At 37.7% G+C, this 24993-nt stretch overlaps 1 protein-coding gene across 1 annotated transcript in view; it reads right to left on the reverse strand.

Annotated features, from left to right (window-relative positions):
* The window catches only part of LOC102751140 (protocadherin-15), a 762960-nt gene that overhangs the window by 103552 nt on the left and 634415 nt on the right, over positions 1 to 24993 (reverse strand). Inside the window, exons 22-23 of the mRNA XM_081823172.1 lie at positions 20024 to 20133; positions 18214 to 18354 (exon numbers count right to left, since the gene is read on the reverse strand). Of these exons, the coding sequence (XP_081679298.1) occupies positions 18214 to 18354; positions 20024 to 20133 (251 nt within the window). The remainder of the gene's footprint in view (positions 1 to 18213; positions 18355 to 20023; positions 20134 to 24993) is intronic.

Here is a 24993-nt window from a genome sequence, read left to right on the forward strand (position 1 = left end):
CCTGAGAACCTACTATTTTCAGTTGGCATCTGAAGTGGGAGGCAGTGTTGTGGGACTGAGCTTGACGTGAGGGGTCCGCTCTAACGCGGGTGGGTGGCAGAGTGACATTGAACTGTAGGACAGCCGGCTGGTGTTGCAGAGAATTGTGTGAGTGGCAAGCCTGCATATCTGGTGTCAGAGGTGTTTTAAGGGTGCTAGGAGCATGACAGTGAATGAGAAACACACAGGAGTGCGCTTTCCTATGGGATATGTTAGGATCCTAGCATACTTATTCGATCATTATAATAAATCATTTAGAAAGAAAAAAATGACTTTATATCTATAGCATATAACTTAGTAGCTGGATTTATCCTCTTTTATATAAATATAGCTTTGAAATTTTTTGTGAAAATTATGGACCATATGTCCATAAAAAGGACTAGTGGGTATCTGACGAAAGATTTTTCATTTTAGATCAATCCTAGGCTCCAAGGACCTCAGATTAAGAACAACAGCTGCTTAGAAATGCCACTTGCAAAACAAGCTAGATTTTCAGTAACATGGAAAGAGGTAAATGAATCATGGTATGTTCACATGGTAGAATGTGAAACAACCACTGAAATGATATTTTTTGAAGAGTATTTAATAACATAAAAATATTTTTGATATAACACTAATTGGAAATACAAGCCCCAGATTCTAAACAGAGAATGCATGATCAAAATTTGTGTGTGTTTGCATGTGTTAGCATGTGCATGTTTGTGTATGTGCGTGTGTGTGTGTGTGGCCACAGGAAAAAAGACTGAAAGAAGTATGCAAATTTTAAAAACATTCAGAAGTGTAGGATTATACATTATTTTCTTCTTATATATATTACCTTTTATATAGTAATAATATTTTTATAATGAAGAGAAAGTTAGTATTAAATATGTTGAAAGGGGAAAGGGAAAACAAATTATGAAAAACATAACATTCACAGAAATGAAAAATCTTGAAAGAAACTTCATTGATTCCTTTGTGTGCTTTTCCCAAAATATCATGTCATATCAAAAGAGCCTGGGGAGACAACGTGTGCATCTCTACTTTTTCTGCATCAACAAGCTTTGGCAGATGCTAGTCAAGCATGTATTTTCCCCCTGAAATAAAATAAATTTGTTTACTTGTTTGCTTGTTTGTAAGATGATATTTCCCCAGGCATATGTGACTTCCTTGTGAACACTTAACCAAAAAGCAATGAATAAAGAGAAAGGTGACCCTGCCAAACACAATCTAATTACTCTTTATCTGTAGATCTTTGCTTCACTCATTAGTCATCTGGTACACAACATATTTAATAATTAGGTTTTTGCAGAAATTTTAGAAGCAATTTAACAACAACTATTTAATGCAACGAACAGGCTAATTTTAGTCCTTAGGAAGTACTTAATGAATACTTGTCAAATAGGGGTGCTTAGTTCCTGCACTATGTCATTACATGCAAGCATTATCTTTAATAATCTTCTAAAACTTCTCAGAGGAAAACATAATTTTTTGAAGCAACATAAACTTATAAACTTTCAAAAGTTCAAGTAATCAGCTACTTAAACTTTCAAGCAGCGGTCACAGTAAAAATGGAAGCTAACTTTTCATTATGATAGAATGCAAAATCTAGCACTATAACTTTGAAGTAACGAGTCTCTCCTCTAGGACTGTCCCCACACCGCCTACCTGTGCATCTCAGTCAAACACACTTGGATCCCAATTGATTGTTGAAAAAGTAAAGTATAATTTTTTTTTTTTTAATTTGTCTGCCCAACATCCTATCCCCCCTTATTTTGGACATAGAACTCCATCTTTTCCACTTTGAGTTACTATACCTACATTTGTCTTATGCCCTTAATGGAATTGTTATTCACAATGCTCTGCATTCCAACCTTATTCAAGGGTACTTGTGTCAACCTGGGTTCATCAGATTCCCCCTTAGTCTCCTGATCTTTGAGCTGATTGCCATTTGCTTGAAGGTTTATGATCCCAGGTGTCTTGATGGCATTGTCCAAAAAAGCAGTGCTTTGAGTTTCTGACCAAGATTGCCAAAGCTTATCCGTGTTGTGACCTTCTTTAGATCCTTTTCAGCTTCTCCTCTGATTATGCAAGCCACCAAGTACTTTTCTGATAAGTTCTTTTTAGTAGAAGTCAGTCAGAGGAGGTTTGTTGCTTCTAACCAAATAACCATCCTAAGCACAGTTGGAAACAATTGATTTAGTCCACATCAGCGAATGGGGACTGTACCTTCTTACCTATAAAAAAAGTTTGGATTTTCCCTCTCAAAGTACCAAAAGACATTATTAAATGCAAATTTTCCATTCAGTGTTGCAAAACTTAAGTATTAAATTTTAGCATATTTTCTCCTTTGTCATCATGAATGATTACATTATTTTCATCGCTCTTTTTGGAAAATATTGTCCAGTTTTTGTACATACATTATCTGGTTGTCAATCAAGATAAGGGTATTCAAATCTAAGAATGTCAAAAGATGGCCTGACCATGTTTCTAATGTGTCACAACCCACAACCACTGGTTATATGAAGAACTTCTGGAGAAACATGGAATCTCTATCTGCAATAAGGAGTAGATGAAGCACTTTCATATGTGATTTCAGTATGTGATTACGATATGTTTAAGGGTCACTCAAACACATCACAGCTAGTAACAACAATAAAAATAGTGATAATTAGGGCGCCTGGGTGGCTCAGACGGTTGAGCGTCTGCCTTCGGCTCAGGTCATGATCCCAGGGTCCTGGGATCGAGTCCCTCATCGGGCTTCCTGCTCCTTGGGAGCCTGCTTCTCCCTCTGCTTCTCTCTCTCTCTCTGTCTCTCATGAATAAATAAATAAAATCTTTAAAAAAAAAATAGTGATAATTACTATAGCTTTTTTATTGGGTGTTTCCAGCATTCTAATAAGTAATTTGCAGACTTCGCTTTGCTCAAAAACCTTAGGAGGTGTAGACATATTTATTCTGATAACAGTATTGAAGATTCTAAAGCTTAAAGATGTTAGTAAAGATCAGAGATGTCTATGGAACCCAGGTCTATCTGAAACCTAAATCAGGGATCTTAAATAATTCCTCATATTAGATTTTTCGGTATCTGTCTTTTCTCTGCTGTTCTGTTAAGGTGATTTTGATTTGGAATGGTTGTACTGGTAAATTATCTGTGTTATAACATTTTCCTTCATAAATATTTTTTACAGAATTTCTCTTTACCTCTGGTCCTTTAGTATCATGTATTTCTCAGCATTTATGGAATATCATCTAATAGGAATCCTTTATAAATGAAATTGAGTTGCTGGACTGGTTAGAATCTGTCCTGTGCATTTTAATAAAACATACATATAGCAATCTATTAGGGAATCTTGATGCAAGCATATGCTATAAATTAATAACTGGAAACAGATTTTCAAAATTGAAAGTGACAACATTTAAAATAATGATTTCCTTGAATTGTTTGTCTATAATTATTTTTAAGCTACTACCTAGGGGACTAATTAGGTACAAGATATCAAGACAGAGAAGGGACAAGATTGATGAATTGAACTTACAAAAGTTCGTGGGGATAAAGAATGAATTAGCCTTGGAAGAAGAATTGTCTACTAGACTTGCATTTTGAGTATGATTAAAAAGAATGACAGGCTAAATTTATGTTTTTTTAATCTCTGAAACCTAGCATTCTCAACATTGGCTTTTTAATACATGTAATAGATAAATTAAACTGAAAGGCATGCTTCATAAATATATAAAACTAATAAAATCAGGGAATGTTTAAGAATATACTAATTGTGCCTGTGGTGTAGATAAAACCAAGAAATCCTTTACCTACTATAATCTCCCTGTTTTCTTCCATATACAAGTCTTCTCTATTCTACGTTAACCATCATCACTGCACGGCCCAGCTAAGTGCCATCCATCGTAATTTCTTTAGCTGCATATCTTCTTGAATATCTGTGATGTTTGATGTTTTTGCTCTGCTGCCTTTCTTGAAAGGCCTCAGTCCTTTGGACAAATTTTACTCCTCTTTTCTATGGCCTCTTCAATTGGCTCTTCTTTTCTCTCATTCACTAAATGAAGGGGTTCCTTCAAACTCTTTTGCTACTCTTCTCCCCTGCCTCTTCCTCACAGGGACAAGGCCAGAGGGCCCTGGGGGCTCATTAATTCTCCTCTTTGGGCAGATTAACAAGTAGACAGGTCATTATTGGATTTCTGTTGGTTCAATGGATTCCAACTGCCTCTCCCCAGTACAGGCTGCTTGGCTTTATCAGGCCCTGCTTTAGGCCTTATTTCCTTGACCAGGAAGATCCACTGTTACATGGTCAATAAATTTTTCCTTATCCTCATTTCCAAATTCTCTTTACATACGTAGAGTAGTACCATTATGAGTTCCCTGATTTTGGCTCCTTTTATGGTGTGTTCAAGTATGTGTAGATAAAAGTTCTCTCTGTGCGTTACAGAAGCTAGAGAGGTGCTTTTTTTCTTTGATGCCTTTCTGCCTGATATCCCCAATTAAACCTCATTTACATTTATACCATGTGATGCTAGTGGTCCTTTGCATAACAATATCCCTTGGCTTAAGTAATCTTTCTATATGACATCTTCCAAAATCTATAAGCCAAGTCTTGAACATGCTTCAAAAGTTCAGTTCCTTATTTCCAACTACTTTCTGGATTTAATTTATGTTACCCAGGATCAAAAGTATAAAACTGTTCTTGATTTATCTCTTTCTCTTTATGGCCAGTCATCAAGACCTATCAACTTCTCTCTTACACATGTCCTACATCTTCCATCTCACTGGCTGGTGATGGTTAATTTTATGTGCCAACTTAGCTGAACTAAGAGAAGCCCAGATAGCTGGTAAAATATTATTTCTGAGTGTATCTGTGAGGATGTTTTGAGATTTGAATCAGCAGACCAAGCAAGGAAGATCAACATCACCAATGCAAGTGGGTATCTTCCAATCTGATGAGGGCCTGAATAGTAGAAAAAGATGGAGGAAGGTCAAATTTGCTCTGGGCTTGAGCCGGGTCATCCATCTTCTTCAGACATTGGTGGTCCTGGTTCTTGGGCTTCAGACTCAGATGGGAGCTCACACCTTTACCATTATCTCTGTTGGTTCTCAGGCCTTTGATTTTGGACTGGAACTATACCATCAGCTCTCCTGGGTCTCCAACCTGCAGAGCGCTGATCACGGGGCTGCTCAGTCTCCATAATCATGTGAGCCCATCCCTTATAATAAATCTTTTTCTGTGTCTTAATTAGTCCTGTTTCTTTGGAGAACCCTAAGCCCAATACTAGTTCAGGCCTAGGCTATTCTTTTAACATTCATTCTCTATTCTTTCTCTCTCCAAGCTATACTATGTGCTGAGTTTACTTTTGCCATGTTTTTTCTCTGTCCCCTCCCAAACAAACAAACAAGCAAAGACTACAAACATTTATTCTCTTTATCAGTATTTTAAATATTGTGAAAATGCACACACACAGACGGACATACACACGTGCATGCATGCACACACACACACTGGGAACATCCTGAACATTCAGATTTCTGTTATTTCCAGATACCTGAATTCATTAGGTTTTGGGGGAAAAATACAAAAATTATGCTTTTAAACAAGCATCTCAAATGACTGTCATCAGGTAGTTCAAGGACCATGTTTTGGATGGCACATTTTTTTGAACAGCTTTTTGATGTTTCCTTTATGTCTTCCTATGTTCTCACTCTGCTCTGGACTCACTTTGTAAATTCCTTCCCCCAAGCATTCCCTTCCAATTTTCTCCCCTAATCCTCTGTCCTTCCCTCTTCCATCTGCCCTAACAGAGGGATTAGCAGACAAAACCAGGTATTGCTTAACTAAAGTCTTCATTTCCCAGCTCAATCAATAAGTGATTCAATCTACCACAGTGATTTATTTTCTTTAAACTCAAACCAGGCATATCTATGCTTCTCTTAATCAATTAGCCACATACTTTTTTTTTTTTTTTTGGTGTTACTACTTATTTTCATATGTATGCATCATGGTTTCGCCACTAGAATACAAACCCTTTGAAGACCATGATCTCACCTTGTAGATACTTATCCCATTACAAAATTTAGAAAAACACTATGCCTTCTAAGTACTGAACATATTTGTTTAATGTACAGTTTTATCATGATCCCTATAACAGTACCATTATGTTTCAGGGGCCATGTGACAAGAAACATAATCATATTAGATGTATTTCAAAAAATAAAATGAGCACAGTTGTTGCAAGTAAAAAATCACTTAAAAAGTATTAGTCTGAAAATGTAATGACATGTATATATTACTCTGAAAGTTTATATAATATATAGTTATATATATACACCTCCCACACACCCACATATATAATTGCTTGGCTTCCTTTTTCTTACCTATCTCTCAATGTGTCTATTAATATAATTTAAGATATTGTTCTTAAAAATAAGGTATACATCTTTCCTGAATAATAAGAATTATAGTCTAGGTTTTCATGTCTTTTATATAAATTATCTTGGCTACATGATTGTAATCATGAACACTAGCATTAGTCAAAGAGTAATAATAATTGCAAGGGAAACCACAAAGCCTTACCAATCCATGTCATGGAATCAAAGATAAGTGATACTTGATTTTAGGATCAAAACAGCACAGTATTCTGTATTCCATGCTGTATATCTATTTACCACTTTTATTTTGGAATACCTAGATTCTGTTATTTGGCCATATATCTAGCATTTTATTATCACTTCATATGGTGAACTCATGAAGTGTTTTTGTAAATGTGATACAAGTCACAATCACTGAGAAGAATAATATTATGGTTCTATTAATTATTCCAGGTAAGAATTACATCAGTGTTGGCCAAAGTCAATCATAACAAGATCTAAGAGTTAAGTACAATATGATTTTTAATATAAATAATAGATGTCCAAAAGGTAAAGTTGAGTAGAACAATAGAAAACATAATAGCGTTTCTTTGATAGAGAGCATTAGAGCATGGCATCAAATATAGCTAACCAGGCAAATTCTCGATTGCCCTGGCAAAGAGATATTCACTATTTCCCCCTGAAACAGATCTCCTCCAGACTGTCATCCATACTACTCTCTCCTTCATGATCCATCTCAAACTTCATATTCTTTGAGTTTCTGTGGCGGAAACTGAGGCACTACAAAATTGGATATCACATCCTTGCCTTTGAGAACTCACAGTTCCCCACGTGACAGGGACAATGGGTGATTAAGGAAATGTAAAAAACGAGATGAGTTTTAAAATGAACCTTGTAAAAGAATTAGGAGTTTACCTGGAGAACAGTGAAGGGAGGATCTTTTAGACACAGGGAACAGCGTAAACAAGAACAGTAGGGTAGAGCGAGTCCTTGAGATTAAGGGAAAACACCTCTATCAATAAGGAGACTGAGAGATGCAGGAACCTAGGAAATGGTGAGCAGGATCAAGAGCCCCTTCCAGTTGAGAGGATAACATCTAAGAAAGGGTCATCCTACGCACATTCCTTCTGTGTGGCACTTCTCCCCATATGCTTTTCATTTTTTAAACATAATGCTGGAATCTATTTTTGTCTAGTTAATGGGTAGTTTTGCCTAGTTTTTTTTTTCTTCTAAAAATAATCCATTGGTAAGTTTGTCAGCTTGTTAAAGCTGGTCAAGGTAGAATATGTCACTAATATGAGAAAAGAATGTTCACTTTCCATTTGTTATAAGAGATATAAATAAATAAAATCAATCTAACAGCTGTCTAAATCTTTAGCAAAATATTAAAAAGACTTGTGCTTCCTTACTCTATAGAGAGGAGCTGACCTTGATCACATAACAACAGAGTGTGGAGGGCCAATGGCCGCACTCAACAACAATATAAAGAATCAGTGTATTCAGCAGAAAAATTCTGATAACTCCTCCCCTATCTTTAGGGGCTGAGATAAACGTTACGCTTATGTTATCCAGATACTTGCTTCCATTTTCTTTTTCTCGAAATGATAGTTCCGTAATGTATAAGACTTAACAGATTTCACTTCTGTGAATAGTTTCACGTGCATTTAAAAGAGCTTAGTTGGCCTCTGTTGAAATGGGAGTTTTTCTGAAGCAAAAGATACAGAGTTTCTGTTGCATAGTTTTGGGACTTCCTTATTAATCAGATGATTGTAGCTCTCAGAAACAGAATATAAGGTAGCAAAAATATTTGTGAATCAGTAAATGGGCTCCATTTGAATCTCAGTTTTTAAATTCTGCCTGGAAAGGCAAGGAAAAAATTAAATTATTAACTGTATGAATTAAACAGAAGTTCCCAAGAATAAAGAAATTATATTGCCTGTCTTTAGGCCGTACAGCTTAGTATAAGTTAAGGAGAACAATTTTATGCATTCCTAGACTCTTAAATATTTTAGTTTAAATTGACCATGGAAGTCATATAAAATGTTTTCCTCATGGGGGCGCCTGGGTGGCTCAGTCAGTTAAGCGTCTAACTTGGGCTCAGGTCATATTCTCAGGATCCTGGGATCGAGTCCCGCATTGGGCTCCCGGCTCATGCTTTTCTCCCTCTCTCTCTGCCTCTTCCCTTGCTCGCTCTCTCTTTCTCAAATAAAATCTTTAAAAAATGTTTTCTTCATGGAACATGATTTTTTTTCTTCTTAAAACATGTGAAGAAATATGTATTATGATCTGTACTCTCATTTAGAAGGGTTGATCTCACATCTTTGTCATCGGTTCAACAAATCACTTTTGGGGTCAACGGAAGAACATTGCCTCAATGCACTTGGTTTCCGAAATGGATTAATAAAATTCCATAACCATTTTTAAAATCATATTTCCAAGCAAAGTTGTTCTGCACAATTGTTTTCTTGGACAGATAAATGTTTGTTTCATTAAAAATGTAATTGTTTCAACTGTGTATTTATATAAGATACCTAGAATGTGAGAGACAAAAATACAATAAAGGATATAATGGTATTAGCTTTCACAAAGTAGTCTCCAAGTTTTAAAGTAATAAAGTATGAATACAGTTTCTAAAATCATGGTTATATTTTTATAGAACAAATATAAGGCCTTGAACATATGGGATTTTAGGACCGAAAAAATGAATGTGTGAGATGCTACAATGCCACCCAACTTATGCGAGGAACACTTCTTAAGTCAGTCAATCATGGCTAAAGAGTCATTAGCATTACTTGTCACAGACCTTCTGTTTGGAACCAGAAAAGCAAAGGAAATGAAATGTATTACAAGCCTTGTACCCTACAGCAAAACTATAAAATGAAATCAATAGCGTTTGAGTTGTTTTATCACCAGTTTAAAGTTTATCTTAATTGTCCTGTCATTTATTCCTGATTGAAAGGCTAGTTATTGAATCAAAACACAATGATCTATTTATAAAAAGCTGGGTTTTTTTCTTCCACATTTAATGATAATTATACTTTTACCATAAAAGAAGAATTGCATTTCAAATGTGGAATTCCATAAATCAAACTACACAGCTATGAGCCAGCTGTAAAGGTGCATATTATTGCTTTTGCTCTATATCAAGATTAAAAATATGGTGATGACTTCGTGGCGGAAATATTGACATCTGTTTTGGGGAGGTTCCTGCACACAGGCCCCTTGGGGGTCTCTCTGGGAACAATGATGTTCCATCCTGAAAACCCAGGAGAGACTGAGGAGGTCTGAGGAGACAGAGAACATAGACACAAAAGAGGACTCATAGTTTTGAAACAATATTAAAAACATTTTTCTTTCACTCATGAAATGAAGATACTTATTTAATCAATAATAATGCTCTATGGGAGCCAAGCAGGAAAAATACGGATACCTGACTGAATGGGACCAGCAGAAGAGAATAAAACCTGGGAACCTGGAGGATCAGAGAGTTTGTCATGCGGGAGAATTGAGAAATCACCCTCCAGAACTTTCCAGAACCCCTACAACATCACACGCCACAGGGGAGCTCCAGGCCCCCTCCCAGGACTGAAACTGTGTCCTGGCTCTGTGTCTTCAAATGCCCACACGCATCCTGGTGATGCAGAGGGCCCGGGTTTGCTACAGTCTAGGGGTCATGGGCAGTACATACGCTGCATGTTTGCGTGCATCCTCCTGATAGTCGCATCCGTTCACAAGCTGGCCTTTGTTTTCCAGACTTGCTCATCTCCTGGCTAAGCCTTTATTGAGCATATGTTTGTGCTACACCTTTTAGGCTCCTGGAAGCTATCAATACACGTAACAGACAAAAATCCATACCCTCAAGGAACTTAAATTCATTACAAGTGTTTTAACCATATTCTGCTCTCCAGCCATGCTCAAATGGTGTGCTGTTCTTGTGTCCAGGCATACAACACAAGTCTATCTTGTCTCTTCTACTCTTCCTTTTATCCTGCTGATTTGAGCCCGTCTTTTTCCTGCTGCTGAATAAAAGTTCAAGTTACTTGTGATATTTAAAACAAAAACATTTTTAATTAACAGAAAGTACTATAATCATGGTTAAGTTAAAAAAAATAATCTAGTTCAATATATTAATCAGTACTTCCAATTTAACTGAAAGGTAAAACTTCTCTTCCGTCCCAGCTCAGGCGTGCTCCTGGAAAGTCTCCTGTCTGCTCCTTTCTTCTTGATTCATCAAACTCCTCACCTCTTCCCTAGCAGGTGTTTTTCTCACACAGGCTGCCATCTTCTGGCTCCTGAGGTTGAGGAGGAAAGGTAGGTAAGGGAGGCAGGAAAGTTCCAATGTAAAGATCACTATAGGGAAATGGTGCCCCTGCCTTGAGTCAGACTTGTGTTTGAAGCAGAGACTGTCAGTGGGGTGCGTTGAGCTATTTCAGGTTTGGGACAGCTATTTCAGTTGGTTTCCTCTCATCCCCTTAGTAGAAAGGCAGGTCCATCTCTGGCTTTTAATGTTTGCTTTTTGCCCACGTCCAGGTGATCGTACTGCATATCCGCAAAAGCTAGCACTCACCTGTGTCCCAAATCTGGACCTTGGGTAGCATTTTCCAGCTCTCTGCCCGTGTAATTCTGCAAGTGCAGGCTTGTCCTGGGGTGGTGGCTGCTCCTCTCTGCTCCAGCCAGTAACAGCTTGTCTGCACTACTGCCCCCTTCTGACAGTTCTTGGACACGGACGCCCTGTGCCCCTGAGACATGGCCACTGAGGTCTCATGCGTCCGTAATGTGAAACTTGAGATGGAAGAGTTTATACTCTCACAACCTCCTTTTCTGGGGATGGATGTGTTGTGGAGCAGAATGCAAACACAAGTTTACAACCTTTTCTTCCCAAAGGAATACTTCAGATAAGACCATTGCTAAATCTCCATTCACTTGACCGTGTTAACTCTCCTTGGGAGTAAGGGTTTATACAGTGGTGAACTGCTGGGCTGTTTGTCTTGTTTTAAATATCTTTGACAGCCTCTAACTATTTCTTGCACATTTCTGTCATTTTAGGTCTATTGTATCTTGGTCCTTTTTCTAAATTTCCAATTGAATACCGAGAGTTTCTCATCATTTCTAAAATGTGCTCTCTAGTGGTGTTTGAAACTGTCCTTTCAAACTTCCTCTGCTCATTCTTTAGGGTACAGCTTACAGGTCGGTCTGTTTGCGAAGACATCTCTGATCTCTCAGGTGTTAGCTGCTCACTCTTCTGTGGACACATCGCCGTGGGCGCCACCAGCCACCATGCCCCGTGAGAGTGTGGCGTGACATCATGAGTTGTGTATGTGTCTGTCCCGCACTGAATAAAGGGATCCCGAAAGCAGCAACTTCATTTCATTATCTCTGTGTCCTAAAATCCTATGACAACACCTGGCACATTATAAATGCTAAGAATTAATGTCAAGGCAGTGAAATGGTCTCACCCTCAACAAAACAAATCTCTAAGTCCTGCCCTCCTCAGTGATATGCAAAGTCTAGAGCTTGTTGAATAGGAAGGAAGAGAAAAAGAGGACTCTATCATATTTGTGGCTTATGGGAATACATTGTAGTTCAACTGCTTTTATTTTAGCAGTAAGCTAATAAACTGGTAGACCCATTCTCTTCGTGGTTATTTTTCCATTCTGGGGAAAATTTGCTCCTTAAAAATGCTTTCCGTTAATTTGGACTATTTTATTCATCATTTGTTCATTCATTTGGTAATATGTTTATTATAATTGCCTAAATGATTAATGGAGTTTAATGATAAAAGCAGTTAAGAAAGGCTAAATTTATCTAGAAGCCCTGTTGAAAAATCTAAAGCACATAAGTGAAAACTTAATCCTAAACTTGGTAACAGCTAACAGTACAAAAACCTGAGAGGGTTCTAGAGCTCATTCTCTAAAAGTCTTCAGCTGTGAAACAGTTCCACTGATTCAACAATTGTTTCAAGTATCCTTGGATTAAGATGTGTATTTAGGGAGTTGAAGAAGATGATTGAGGTGAAACGTGATATCCGAATCTTCCTGAATCGTGCCTCGTTACAGTCAGGAATTTGAATGGCCGAGCATGAGGGACAGGATACCGCGGGAGTCTTGCACCTCCACGTGTCCTGCTGAGTGTGCCAAAACTGCACTGCTTGGACTCTTTTTCTCTACCAGGGACACAGAACTATTTACGTAGCTGGCAATTCTGAAAAGTGAGATAATCCTTCGCAGAAATGCATCACGCCGTCCGGCAATTTCCCCCATCTCTTTCTAGGAAGACTGCTATTGCTTGCTATAAAAGTGGCAGAGTCTCCAAGCTCCGTGTCCCCTGCCCCTACCGTAGTGCATTCCACTCAGGGCAGGTCTTCCCTGGCCCTACACCTGCCATGGGGTCTGGAGCTCAGGGACCCACGTCGTATGCTAGGTGCCACTTTGATACACATGCTAATACTTTCATTGTGAGTAACAAGGTCCTTAGTCTCTGACCCAGGGGTTTCTTTTATCAGCAGCCATGGAACTAAATTATTAACCTATACAGTTATTTTTGTGGGAGTCTCTTGCTTCTAGGTCTCCTCACTATCCCATTTTGGTAATTAGGATAATATCCTAGCAATCAAACCAAAAACCCACAGATCATATCTCCAACTAAATACCACAACAAGCTAATCTCCAAATCACAGAACATGAGCAACTAGAGAAAACAACAGATGGAAACAAGATCTCTGTATTATCAGCAAATATGATAACAGCAACTGTTTTTAGGGAAGCTGAGGGAGGGCTAAGCATTTCTGTTGCCCTGAGAGCCAGTGAGTTTCAAAGTCGCCAGCACGCATTAAGTGGACATCTGACTGAGGTAATAGGAAAGCGATAGAGCAAAACTCCACACTACAGAGAAAGGGGAAACCCTGAGAACAGAATATAAACTGAGCAGGACAGGTACAATAGGGCAAAAAAAGAAAAAAAGAGAGAGAAAGTTTCTCCAGTGTAAGTGGGAGTGCTGAAAAAAGCTGATTTCTAAAAGTAAAAGGATAACATTTCTTTTTATCACTCTGTGAAAATAACTGAAAGAATAGTCTAGAGCTAGAAAAGCTGTTTTATCAACCACCTTCCTTTTTTGACTGTAGAAAAAATAATTTCACCGATACATGAAAAATAGAAAAGGACCATGGTCAAAACCCACAAGGTAAAACAAAACAAAACAAAACAAACAGTGATCAAAACAATGGCTCTTAAAAAAATAAAGGTATTTAAAAAAAATGCAAACTGTACATTAGTATTTTGAAACAAACTAAAATAGTTTATGAAAAGAAGAGAAGTCTTGGAAGAAAAACACGTATCAGAATTTAGAAAAACTCATAAATTAAAATCTTAAAAACATCTAAATGCAATGAAGAAAGATATTAAAGAGATAGAGAGAAAGGGATATAAAAGATAGGAAATGATTCATTATTTGTACAGTAGGAGTGTCCTATGTTGAAAAACAAGTTAATAAAACAAGAAAAAATTAAAAATGTAGAATTCAAGAAAAATTTTCTGAAATAAGGTTCAAATGCATATACTATGTGTAGAGGCAGAAAATGACTCAGAATAGCCAAAACGGAGACACATTCCAATAAAACTACTGAACTTTAAAGAAAAAACAGTAAATTCTTTGGAAATTCAGAAATAAAACCAACATGCATTGAAAAAGAAAACCATTTTCTCATTATACTTTTTGGCAGTGATGTTTCATGGGAGAAAAAAACGGAGTGAGATATTTAAGCTGAAGAAAGAGAAAATATGAGTCAAGCCTTTTTTTTTTTTTAAAGATTTTATTTATTTGTGAGAGAGAGAGATTGAGAGCATGAGTGGGGTAAGGGGCAGAGGGAGAGGGAGAAGCAGACGCCGCACGGAGTGTAGCCTGACCCTGGGCAATATCCCAGGACCCAGAGATCACAGCCTGAACAACCAAGAGTTGGACACTTAACTGACCGAGCCACCCAGGCACCCAAAGTCTTTCTTTCTTTCTTTTTTTTTTTAAAGATTTTTATTTATTTATTTGACAGAGAAAGAGAGATAGCGAGAGAGGGAACACAAGCAGGGGGAGTGGGAGAGGGAGAAGCAGGCTTCCCACAGAGCAGGGAGCCCGATGTGGGGCTCGATCCCAGGACCCTGGAATCATGACCTGAACCGAAGGCAGATGCTTAACGACTGAGCCACCCAGGCGCCCCCCGAGGTCTTTCATATCTAGCCAAATTTATGTTCAGTTTTCAGGTCCACAGATAAACTGTCATTAATGCACAAAAATATAGGTAATGCTATTCTTGTAAGCCTACTGTGAGGAGTCTACCACAGGACAAACTGTAGACAACTAGATTACTGATTATCTTATTGATATTAACAGGAATAAAACAATATTTCTTCAAATGCGATATGTGGGAAAAGGAAGTAGATGAAGCAGAAGCATTGCTCACAGTAGGAGATACACAAACAGCCCGGGAGGCGCCAAGTGGATTATGTAAAGTAAAAGTAAGAGAACAGTCGAAGTCTGGCCTGCAGATGGTGCGGTCAAAAGAACCGAGTTGGAGTGGAGCCACACCCATTTGCTTAGCGTTGGAGAACTGCCCACCATTTTGTTTACAGACTGTATCTCCCTTCTTTTCAGCTACCACAGGACTGAGTAGTTCAACAAAGACCATACGACCCACAAAACCCAAATTTTGTGTTATTTCAGTGGTCGCATTTGGAGTATGATAGTGAATCAACGCATTATTTTGAAAACCAGGAAATAAAAGGGAAGAATCAAACATTTTTTCCTGTCTTTCCTATAGAAGGAGGACGTCAGGGTAGTCAAATATTTGATGTGGAAGAGTTTCTCTTTGTGGAAAGGTTTGGCTACTACAAACAGAAGAAATGGAAGGATGGAATCAATAGGTAGGACATGACCCCCGGTGGTGACGGCCCTCAGGAAAGGAAAGTCAGAGGGATGGGCGTGCCTCTCTGGGGAAGCAGTGGATATCACCTACAATTTATTCATTTAAAAAAACAAACTAAATCTAACCAAGCCTCTAGCTCTATCATTTTACAGGAAATAAAGGAGATAAAGAAAAATATGAAATGACCACTTAGAAGCATGCTCATTGAAACCCGGGCTTCAGAAATCTCATTTCTTGAACAAATAGACATTAAAGGAAATTAAAAGGTATGGTGGGAGGGAAGTCTATATTTTAAAAGAGACACTTGAAATACTTTTCAACCAAGTGCAATATATGGACCTTATTAGGATTCTTTTTAATATAATATTGACTGGATATTCATTGATATTAAGGAATTTTTATTAATTTGGGTGGAGTAATAATGGTGTTGTGATTAAGTTTTGAGTCCTTATCTTTAAGAGATACATATTGAGATATTTGCAGATGAAATATTGTGTCTCTGATGTACTTCAAAATAATGAGGGAATGGTTGAGAACACCATTGGTAAAGCTGGGTAGTTGACACTTGAAGGTTCATTATAATATTCTCTGGAATTTTATGTACATTTGAAATGTCCATACTAAAAGATCAGAATGTTTTAAAGATTCCTAGTGTCAAAGTTATGAAATGAGTTCTGAAATTGTTCTATTTTAATTATTAAATTGCATTTAAATATTAAATCCAGTTACAGCATAGTTATAAAACTTACTTTGAAAATGATTTCATTAACAAATTGTTGGCAAAGAAATTGCAATAAAATATTTCTTCAATGAATCAAACCTCTTTTGTTTATTAGCTTTATTCATGTGACATATGGCAGAGCTGAAGACCATGCGGCGGTGAATTCTAAAGCAGGGATAAACCTTTAAACAATTAATTAATTAACCTAATTTACATAATGGCTTTATTTTTGCAGAGCTAATGAACTAGGGATTCATTATAGGCCATTAACAGTCATTAATATATGAAACTGTGGTTTAAATACATGAGTTTGTATTTCAGACTCCAGAGGCAGAGGTCAGTCATGAAATAATAACAATATTAAAAGCATCAAGCATTAAACAAACTAGCATTTAGCTTTTAGATTTCATGTGCTTCTGAGAGGCTACTGCACACACCTGCTAGCTGGTCGTAGCTCTCCATGCATTCTTGGGCACATGTAAGTATACATAGGTATATTAGTGAAACTTTTATTAGCCTTAGATTAGATTTACATTAAAGTACCAGGAACTAGTTGTATCATATTCACATATGAGATATCGATATGCCTTTATTCCTAGAAATTGGAGCTATTTCCTGAAAAATGCCAAGTTCTAAGACCTAAATACTTAGCAGATTTTTCTTTCTAAATCTAACTGTTCATTTTTTTCAAAGAAAGATGACAAATATAGTTTTCAAATAGTTTCCATGTTTTCCCTAGTTGCAATAAGCTGGTTTGCATTACATAATTTAGAACTACTCTAACCTTTTGATTCCTGATTTAGTCAATTCAATTGACAATTTGAAGCTTCCTCTATATTTTATAAAAATATAATTGCCCATGGTTAAAGATTTTAAGAACTCAAGAAACCGTCCTGATATTTTTAAAACAATTTAATTACGCAAGTGATGAATAATCACCGAAGACAACTTAATTTCCTTAATTCCAAAAAATATACCATGTGTAATCTGCTTTTTTTCAAATGACTTGGTTGTACCTTTCTGAGCAACTGTGCAACCCTCCACACTAGATCAGTAAGTGAGACTTGAAAGAAATAAAAAAGAAGTGATTACTTTTAGGATAATCAATTACTGCACACTGGTAGAGAAAATTCTAGGGCACGTCTCTTGCCTTTTCTATCTACCTTGCTCTCCCTTCTTCCATCACCTAGGCTCTGTGGCTCTCGCTTTATACCTGTACCCTCGCTGGGGTTCTCACAGGCTCTTCATTTTCCCTCCTCCCCTTCTAAAGATGCTGATTGACGTAGTGTTGGCATAGGATGTCCAGGAAGGGCCCTGGAGTGAAAGGAGCCTGTTTCAGAGCCTGTTTCCCCCTTCATGCTCTGAGCCTCCGTTCCCTAATGGTTAAATTTAATTTGGTTTTCTCGGGTCTTCTAAATTCTAAAAAAGTTGGCGTGATTATAAAAAGATGAACTGCCTGAAGTGCAAAGGAATATTACCTCAATGGACGGAAAAGAACAGCATTTATCTTGTTATTAGTAACATCTCCCAGAATCTCTGCTCGTGCCCTTCACAAATTGGCTTTACTTGCTCTCTTATGTTGGTAAACTATATCACACAGATGTTGGAGAACGATTCTGGAGTCAAAAGCTGTGAGCTTAAATCTCTGGGTTTTCATTTACCAACAGCATCATTTTTAAAAAGTCACTTAACCTTATCTTGTCTTTGTAAAATGGGAATAATAATTTCCATCTCCTAGAAATGGATGTGAATTAAATATAATGCCACATATAACTTACAATAAATGTTAGTTGCTCTTTTAAGATGCATTTTCCTCTGTGCTAAGAAAATCAGTTAAGTACAAGAGACCACACAATTCAAGAGAATGTCGGGCAGTCCTGTACCCATTAACAATATACACACCAGAGAGTTTGCCAGAGCTTCACAGTGGGATTAAGAATAAAGTTGATTCTAGCAATATCGTATACCCAGTTTGAAGATGGTGTGTTATTGCCTTGATATTTCAGGAGTATGAAATCACTCCCAGCACTGTCCTCTATCAGCTGTTAAAATGGATGGGCAATCAGCTCCAAGTACTACTGATCTCCCCACATTCTCTAATGATAACTTTTGGACCTATGTATTTCATCAGAAAATGAGCAGAAGCACCATAAAATCCTTCCAGAATGCTTAAGTAATATAACTTACTTTTCGAAGGGACTCGGAGATTGGCGAGGACCACTTCCAGGGAATCGGCCTGGACGCGAAGTACGTAGCTTGTCCTGGTCTCATAATCCAGGGGGGCATTCACATAGATAACACCTGTGATGTTGTTAATTCCAAACATATCTGCAATTAAAATACAGTTCTTTGGTCATTTCCTTCACACCGTAAGAAAAAAAAAAAAAAGAATCCTCTTTAAAAGGCACTGTGATTTTAAAAAATACTCCTTGTAAACAGGAGTAATACATGAAGATGACAGGATGCTGGCTTTTGGAAGCTGTGTTCCATCTCTTCAAATTATCATCAGTGTATTCTTAAGTGAACACCTTAATTTTCTAGTTATGTTGAGAGTCTCCTGGAAAACAATGTTTCATCAGTCAATTAAATTTGGGAAGCACTGCACACTACATCCATCATGGTAGATTCGGATGGTCCTTTAAATACTAAAGGGCATTAGATGTTCCTGATATTTAGGGAGAAGGCATAGCAGCAAAGTAGGAACAAAGAAGAAAGTAAGAAAAGTAAGATGTCCTGCCCTTGCTACAAGGGCAGCCATTTCTAGTAATGGTTGATCACTGAAATACTTAAAAAGAGCCTTCACAGGGGCACCTGGGTGGCTCAGTCAGTTAAGCATCTGCCTTCAGCTCAGGTCATGATCCCAGGGTCCTGGGAATGAGCCCCGCATTGGGCTCTCTGCTCCGCAGGAAGCCTGCTTCTCCCTCCCCCACTCCCCCTGCTTGTGTTCCCTCTCTCACTGTGTCTCTCTCTATAAAATAAATAAATGAAATCTTTTTAAAAAAAAGAGCCTTTATAATTTCCTTGAGAATTGCTTAATTTTATATTCATCCACTTACTAAATATTAAATATTGAACATTCATGTATTTATTAAGTGTATATTGACTATTTCTTTTTTTAAAAGATTTTATTTATTTGTTTTTGAGAGAGAGACATAGAGAGAGCATGAGTGTGGGGGAGGGAGGGACAGAGAGGGAGAAGCAGGCTCCCTGCCGAGCAGGGAGCCTGCTGAGGGACTTGATCCCAGGAGCCTGAGATCATGATCTGAGCTGAGGGCAGACACTCAACCGACTGAGCCACCCAGGCACCCTAAATGTATATTGACTATCTCTTGACCACTTACGACATGCCAGGCCATCCAATTTATCAAAAGGAAGAAACAGAGGACCACTAACTGTGGATAATGGTGAGAAAAAGAACAGATGAGAAATGCAGCTATGAACTTCTTTTCAGAAGCTGGCAAACGATCCTGTTCTCAGTGAAGAGTAGTTGGTAGACAAAACTCAAATTATTTATTTACTTCTAAGTTAACCACTTGAGGAATCATATTACACAATGTACATGGGTTTTATCATGGATGTGGCTCTTTGGGCATTCAAAATTATTTGCGATCCTAAAATTTCTTCAGTGTTAGCCTAGCTATGACATGGAGTAGGTCATGGATGGTCCAGAACAGTGGGAAGAGACCCCTGTAGGCAACAATCATGACCAAAACCTGAAAGTATGATGCGTTAATTTTGAAGAGATATCATTAAAATATCCCTAAATGAGGGCAAGAGGAAAGCTTCCAGAATTGGATAGTTAGTATTTCCGGTGGGGGGGGGAGGGTCATGTTTGTTAGTATAACCAAATTTTTTAATCTGATTGAACACTTAAATTGCATTTAAGTTAGATAGGTTTTTATTAGAAAAAAATAGCATAAATAATAATTCAATCTGAACTGAGTCCCAGGTCCAAGTGTTAGTTTATGGTGAAGACACAGACTGAATATCTACTCACCTTCTTCGTTTCCTGAAACTATGGAGTACACAATACTCTGGTTGATGGCCGCTGCCGAAATCACTCCAACCATAGTCCCTCTGGTGGCAAGTTCACTCACTGGAGGAGGTCTGCAGGTTTAGAGAGAGGGTTCATTTTTTGTAGTCCATTTGTCATGACAGAGTTTTGAATTTAATAATAGAATATGCTAGTTCATGTGTGAGTGCATTTATTTGAATAATACATTTTCTGAAATTTTTTTTTTTAAAGATTTTATTTATTTATTTGAGACAGAGAGAATGAGAGACAGAGAGCATGAAAGGGAGGAGGGTCAGAGGGAGAAGCAGACTCCCTGCCGAGCAGGGAGCCCGATGTGGGACTCGATCCCGGGACTCCAGGATCACGACCTGAGCCGAAGGCAGTCGCTTAACCGACTGAGCCACCCAGGCGCCCCATTTTCTGAAATTTTCAAAGTAGTACCACATCAAGACTCCAGCCCTAACAAACTGTGTTCACAATTATGCAAATGCTCTTGGTTGTAAAGGTCTTATCACCTGCATTATTTTGAATTTGAGGTATAATTTATTTTTGGATACTATTTTATTATCTGCCCAACATCATACAAAAATTCTTTCCACTTGTTTCTCTAAATTACCTTCTGAACTGAAAGCAATAGAAGGGGGTACAATTTGCTATCGTAATTTGTAAAGTAAAATGTTGATTTCGTGTCACTGCTGTTAGCATATTTAAGCAACAGCTTCCAGATGACTCTTTCTAGTCCTTACTCTTGTGCTCCTGGGATGCTCTAACTGTACAAAAAAAGGATTTGAACAGAGGGCATCACAACACTCACATTGCTCTTGAACTCACTGATTTTGCTTACCTGTAGCCATGTTCTGCCCTCAGTACTATGATATTTACTTAATTTCCAAGTTATATTTTCAAAAACACATCTCCTTCTCAAAATCTCCATTTATTTTACAGTATTGGTCACTGCAACTAGGCTATCATAACTTTAATCCTAAATTAATGGAAATAATCTCACTTTTATAATATACAGGTGTTATATTACCCAGATCCAATAGATTTAAAAAAATCAGTGAATAGTCCAGTCAATCTGTCTAGAGCATCCCACTTCTCTAAGCTTCCACCTCTTTCCTCAAGCTGATAAGACAAACCCTACCATCATTTCCTCCACTGGCTTTTTCTTTTAATACTTACTCTCCTAATGTTCCTCCTCATTTTTTTTTTAAGATTTCATTTACTTTTTTTAAAAAAGATTTTATTTATTTATTTGACAGAGAGAGACACAGCGAGAGAGGGAACACAAGCAGGGGGAGTGGGAGAGGGAGAAGCAGGCTCCCCGCTGAGCAGGGAGCCCGATGCAGGGCTCTATCCCAGGACCCTGGGATCATGACCTGAGCTGAAGGCAGATGCTTGACTGAGCCACCCAGGCGCCCCAATTCCTCCTCATTTTTATCTGCATCCTCCCAGTTCTTCTAATTTGGATTACATTGTGCAATTGTATTGTGCCTTCACCGAACAATTTGTTATAAAATAACAAATCCTGAACTACAAACATACAGTCCAGAAAATTAATTACATACAGCTCTTTATAAACATGTCCAAATTGCTGTGTTCTTTGCCACCATAGTCCATACGCTTGGTTAAGTTACTGAAATGTAAAGCGATGTTTTACAGATGCTCTAGCACTTAATGGTGGTCCATATATTCATCGCATATTCAACAACTATTTTTTTTGCTAAAGAATAAGAACTAATCCATATAACTTTTAGTGAAAAGGATAAAGTACGTATGTATGTACACATGTTATTTTGTTCTCCTGCATCTTTTCTGCCTTCTTTTGTTACAGCAGATAACCACACCTCCTCTATACCCCATCTAAGCAGTTTGGGTAAGGCTGCCAGAGTCTACACCCCCAAGGTGTGTAGATAGACACATTACCCATCTCTGGCCACTGGGGATGCTTTATCTTCTTTGCTCAGTGTTCATGTCTCATGTAAAAAAGTCTTGCCCAGAAATTTTATTTTAAGTACTAGAAAAAAATTTTAATGTTGTTTTATGTTACCCTATGAGAAGGTTGATCAGGTTCTTGTTGATCATGGTACCAACACAAATGAAATAAGAAAGGTTGAAAATAGGTCCCCTATACTTTGCCTAATATTCTAAATGCTGCTATACTTGAAGCTAGGTAAGCTCATCATTTCAGTTACTGAAACAATTTGTCCTTTATTTCTCCTTTATCTAGGATTTCTACCATTTCCAACCAAAAATGTCCCCAATAATTAACAAGAACATGTTTAGATTAGAAAAGGATACATTTGCCTAGATAGACACTTCTAAAGTAACATATCTGAGATAACAATTATATTCTCTAAGCAATTTATTTACACACTGTCACAGTGGAATACAGATGCTTTAGGTAACCTTGAGCAGAAAAGATAACAGTCTACCATAAAAAGGAAGACATTCACAAGAGTGACACTAAGGTTGGTTTTGATGGACAGCTTTGATGATGAATAGATACACTTTTGTACGGTATTTTAGATTATAAAGTAGACATTAAGACCATGTGCTGTTTGTCGCATTGCTTAGTGATTGACTATGGTGGTTGTGAAAAAGAAAACCTGGAATGGATGAAAATCAGAGAGATGGAAACAGGATAGTCTCTGAAATGGACCTCCTCCTGACATTCCAACCCTTGCGTATTGCTCTCCTCTCGCAAGACAGCCAGACTCCAGCTTGCTTCTAATGAACAGAATACGACAAAGAAAATGGGATGTCACCCCAGTCATTACATTACGTAAGACTGTATTCTGCAAGTTCCCTCTTGCTAGGAGACTCTAACTCTCTCCCTTGCTGGATTGAAAGAAGGGGACATATGGAATTGTCCCTATGGCAAGAAACTAAAGGTGATATGATGTCTAACCACCAGGCAGCAAGCAACTGAGGTTCTCAGCCCAACATCCCACTCATAACTGATTCTACCAACTACCACACAAGCTTGGAAGCAGACCCTTCTCCAATCAAGCCTCAGATGAGACACTGACCCTGGCCAACACCTTGATTCACACCTATCTGAAACAATGAAACACAGAATGCAGGTAACTGATTTCTGACCTATAGAACCTTCAAGATGATATATGTGTTGTTCTAAGTCATTAAGTTTGTAAAAATATTGTCTTGTGCAAGAGATGAGTGATACACATGGCTTGGATGTTAAGAGCAACAAATTAAGACAGATCAATATATCATACAAGTTCATTTTGATATAAGAAAATATATGTTAGCCAGATTTTGGAATCACTTTCATAAACTGAATTTCTTCTTGTGAAAGTAAACATTGCTTAAATTGTTGACTTGTTTATCTTGTTACTACTCATGAGATAAGAACTAAATTTTATACTTTCTATAATTTGTTTCTTAATCCTTATAAAGTATAGAAATAGAAAGTCTGCAGCTAATGTACCTTCAGCTTTAACACCAAAAAAATGCCACTATTCATTTCAAACTTTAAAAACAACATTTAATGTATATTTTTGTACAATTAGGATGGAAATGATCAATACTGGAAAAAGTAACAGGCATCATTATAAAAGGAATTTAAATCCTATGCATACCACTAAAAGCATTTAAAATTCTATTTGTTAGTAAATGTTTAAAACGGATTTACTTTCTAGACAAAATATCTCCTTGTTAACCTTTGTCCTAATTGTTCCAACACACTTGTTTCTACCAGAATCCAAACATACTATAAAAATGCAATTTTCTCCTGGCTAGAAATAAATGAACCTCCATGATAATGAGCATTAAATCACAAAATTTCAATTCTTTCTATTTATTGCAAGGCAAACCCAAGTTTATTTTTGTTTTATACCCTGGAAAGTGCCAGTTACATGATTGGGGCAAATTACATATTTTCTTAGGAGTCACATGTTACTTGAATACAAAATGAAAGAGCTGGTGTAAATCAGGATCTATAAAGCTGGATGACTGAGAGGACAGAGAGGTAAGGGAATGGAATGACATGGGCTGGGCATCAATTAAGAGGGAGCTCGGTGGATGGAAGGACTCGGCGAGCACTGATGCTCTATTTAATGAGGGCAACCACCATGCTATGCTGCCAATGCAGTGAGAGTTTAAAATGGGAGAAAAAAGGAAGTTCAAGTTTTTATGTGAATTCTGTGAACTTTTATATTTTGGAACCCAGTGGAAATTTATTTTTTAAGACAACATCTGACTTGGTTTGATCTATGGGCTGACAGTATGTGATTTTTAGAGTCCTGTCTGTAAGGTATTTTCTGGTCCAACTCCACTCTGAGTCTGATGTCATGTGATTTGTCATCACCGCCCCCCCCCCTTCTTTCTGTGGAGTACAGTGAAATCTATTGATTGATTTCAGAAGCGAAGAATTATGGCCAAAGAAAGGATTCCTCAGAAACTTCTTTTTTTTTTTTTTAAATATTTTATTTATTTATTTGAGAGAGAGAGAGCACATGAGAGGGGGGAGTGTCAGAGGGAGAAGCAGACCCCCTGCTGAGCAAGGAGCCCGACATGGGACTCGATCCCGGGACTCCAGGATCATGACCTGAGCCGAAGGCAGTCGCTTAACCAACTGAGCCACCCAGGCGCCCAGAAACTTCTTTTAAAAATGTTTTTCCCTTGTTATTCATTCATATACTTGCAATTCATCCACCTTATAATAAACAATACATCAATAAGCCTCTTCCAATTTAAACTTTTAACACCTCACTAAAAACAAATAGTTGTCAGGTATCTGGAATTCAGGAATTCTGCTTTTTAAAGCTAGATTTACTGCCAATATAATTGAGAAAAAGCTCCCTTCCAATAAAAGAGGCAGTTGGATCACATAAGGCTCAGGAGTGGAGCTACACGGCTTTCCTATGAATCTTTAGAGTCAAGAGATCAGCTGGGTCCCCCTCCCCAGGACAGGACTGCTAGGAGCATGC

The sequence above is a fragment of the Leptonychotes weddellii genome, chromosome 6 (assembly GCF_054177405.1).
Source record: "Leptonychotes weddellii isolate Sample4059 chromosome 6, ASM5417740v2, whole genome shotgun sequence".
Taxonomy (NCBI): domain Eukaryota; kingdom Metazoa; phylum Chordata; class Mammalia; order Carnivora; family Phocidae; genus Leptonychotes; species Leptonychotes weddellii.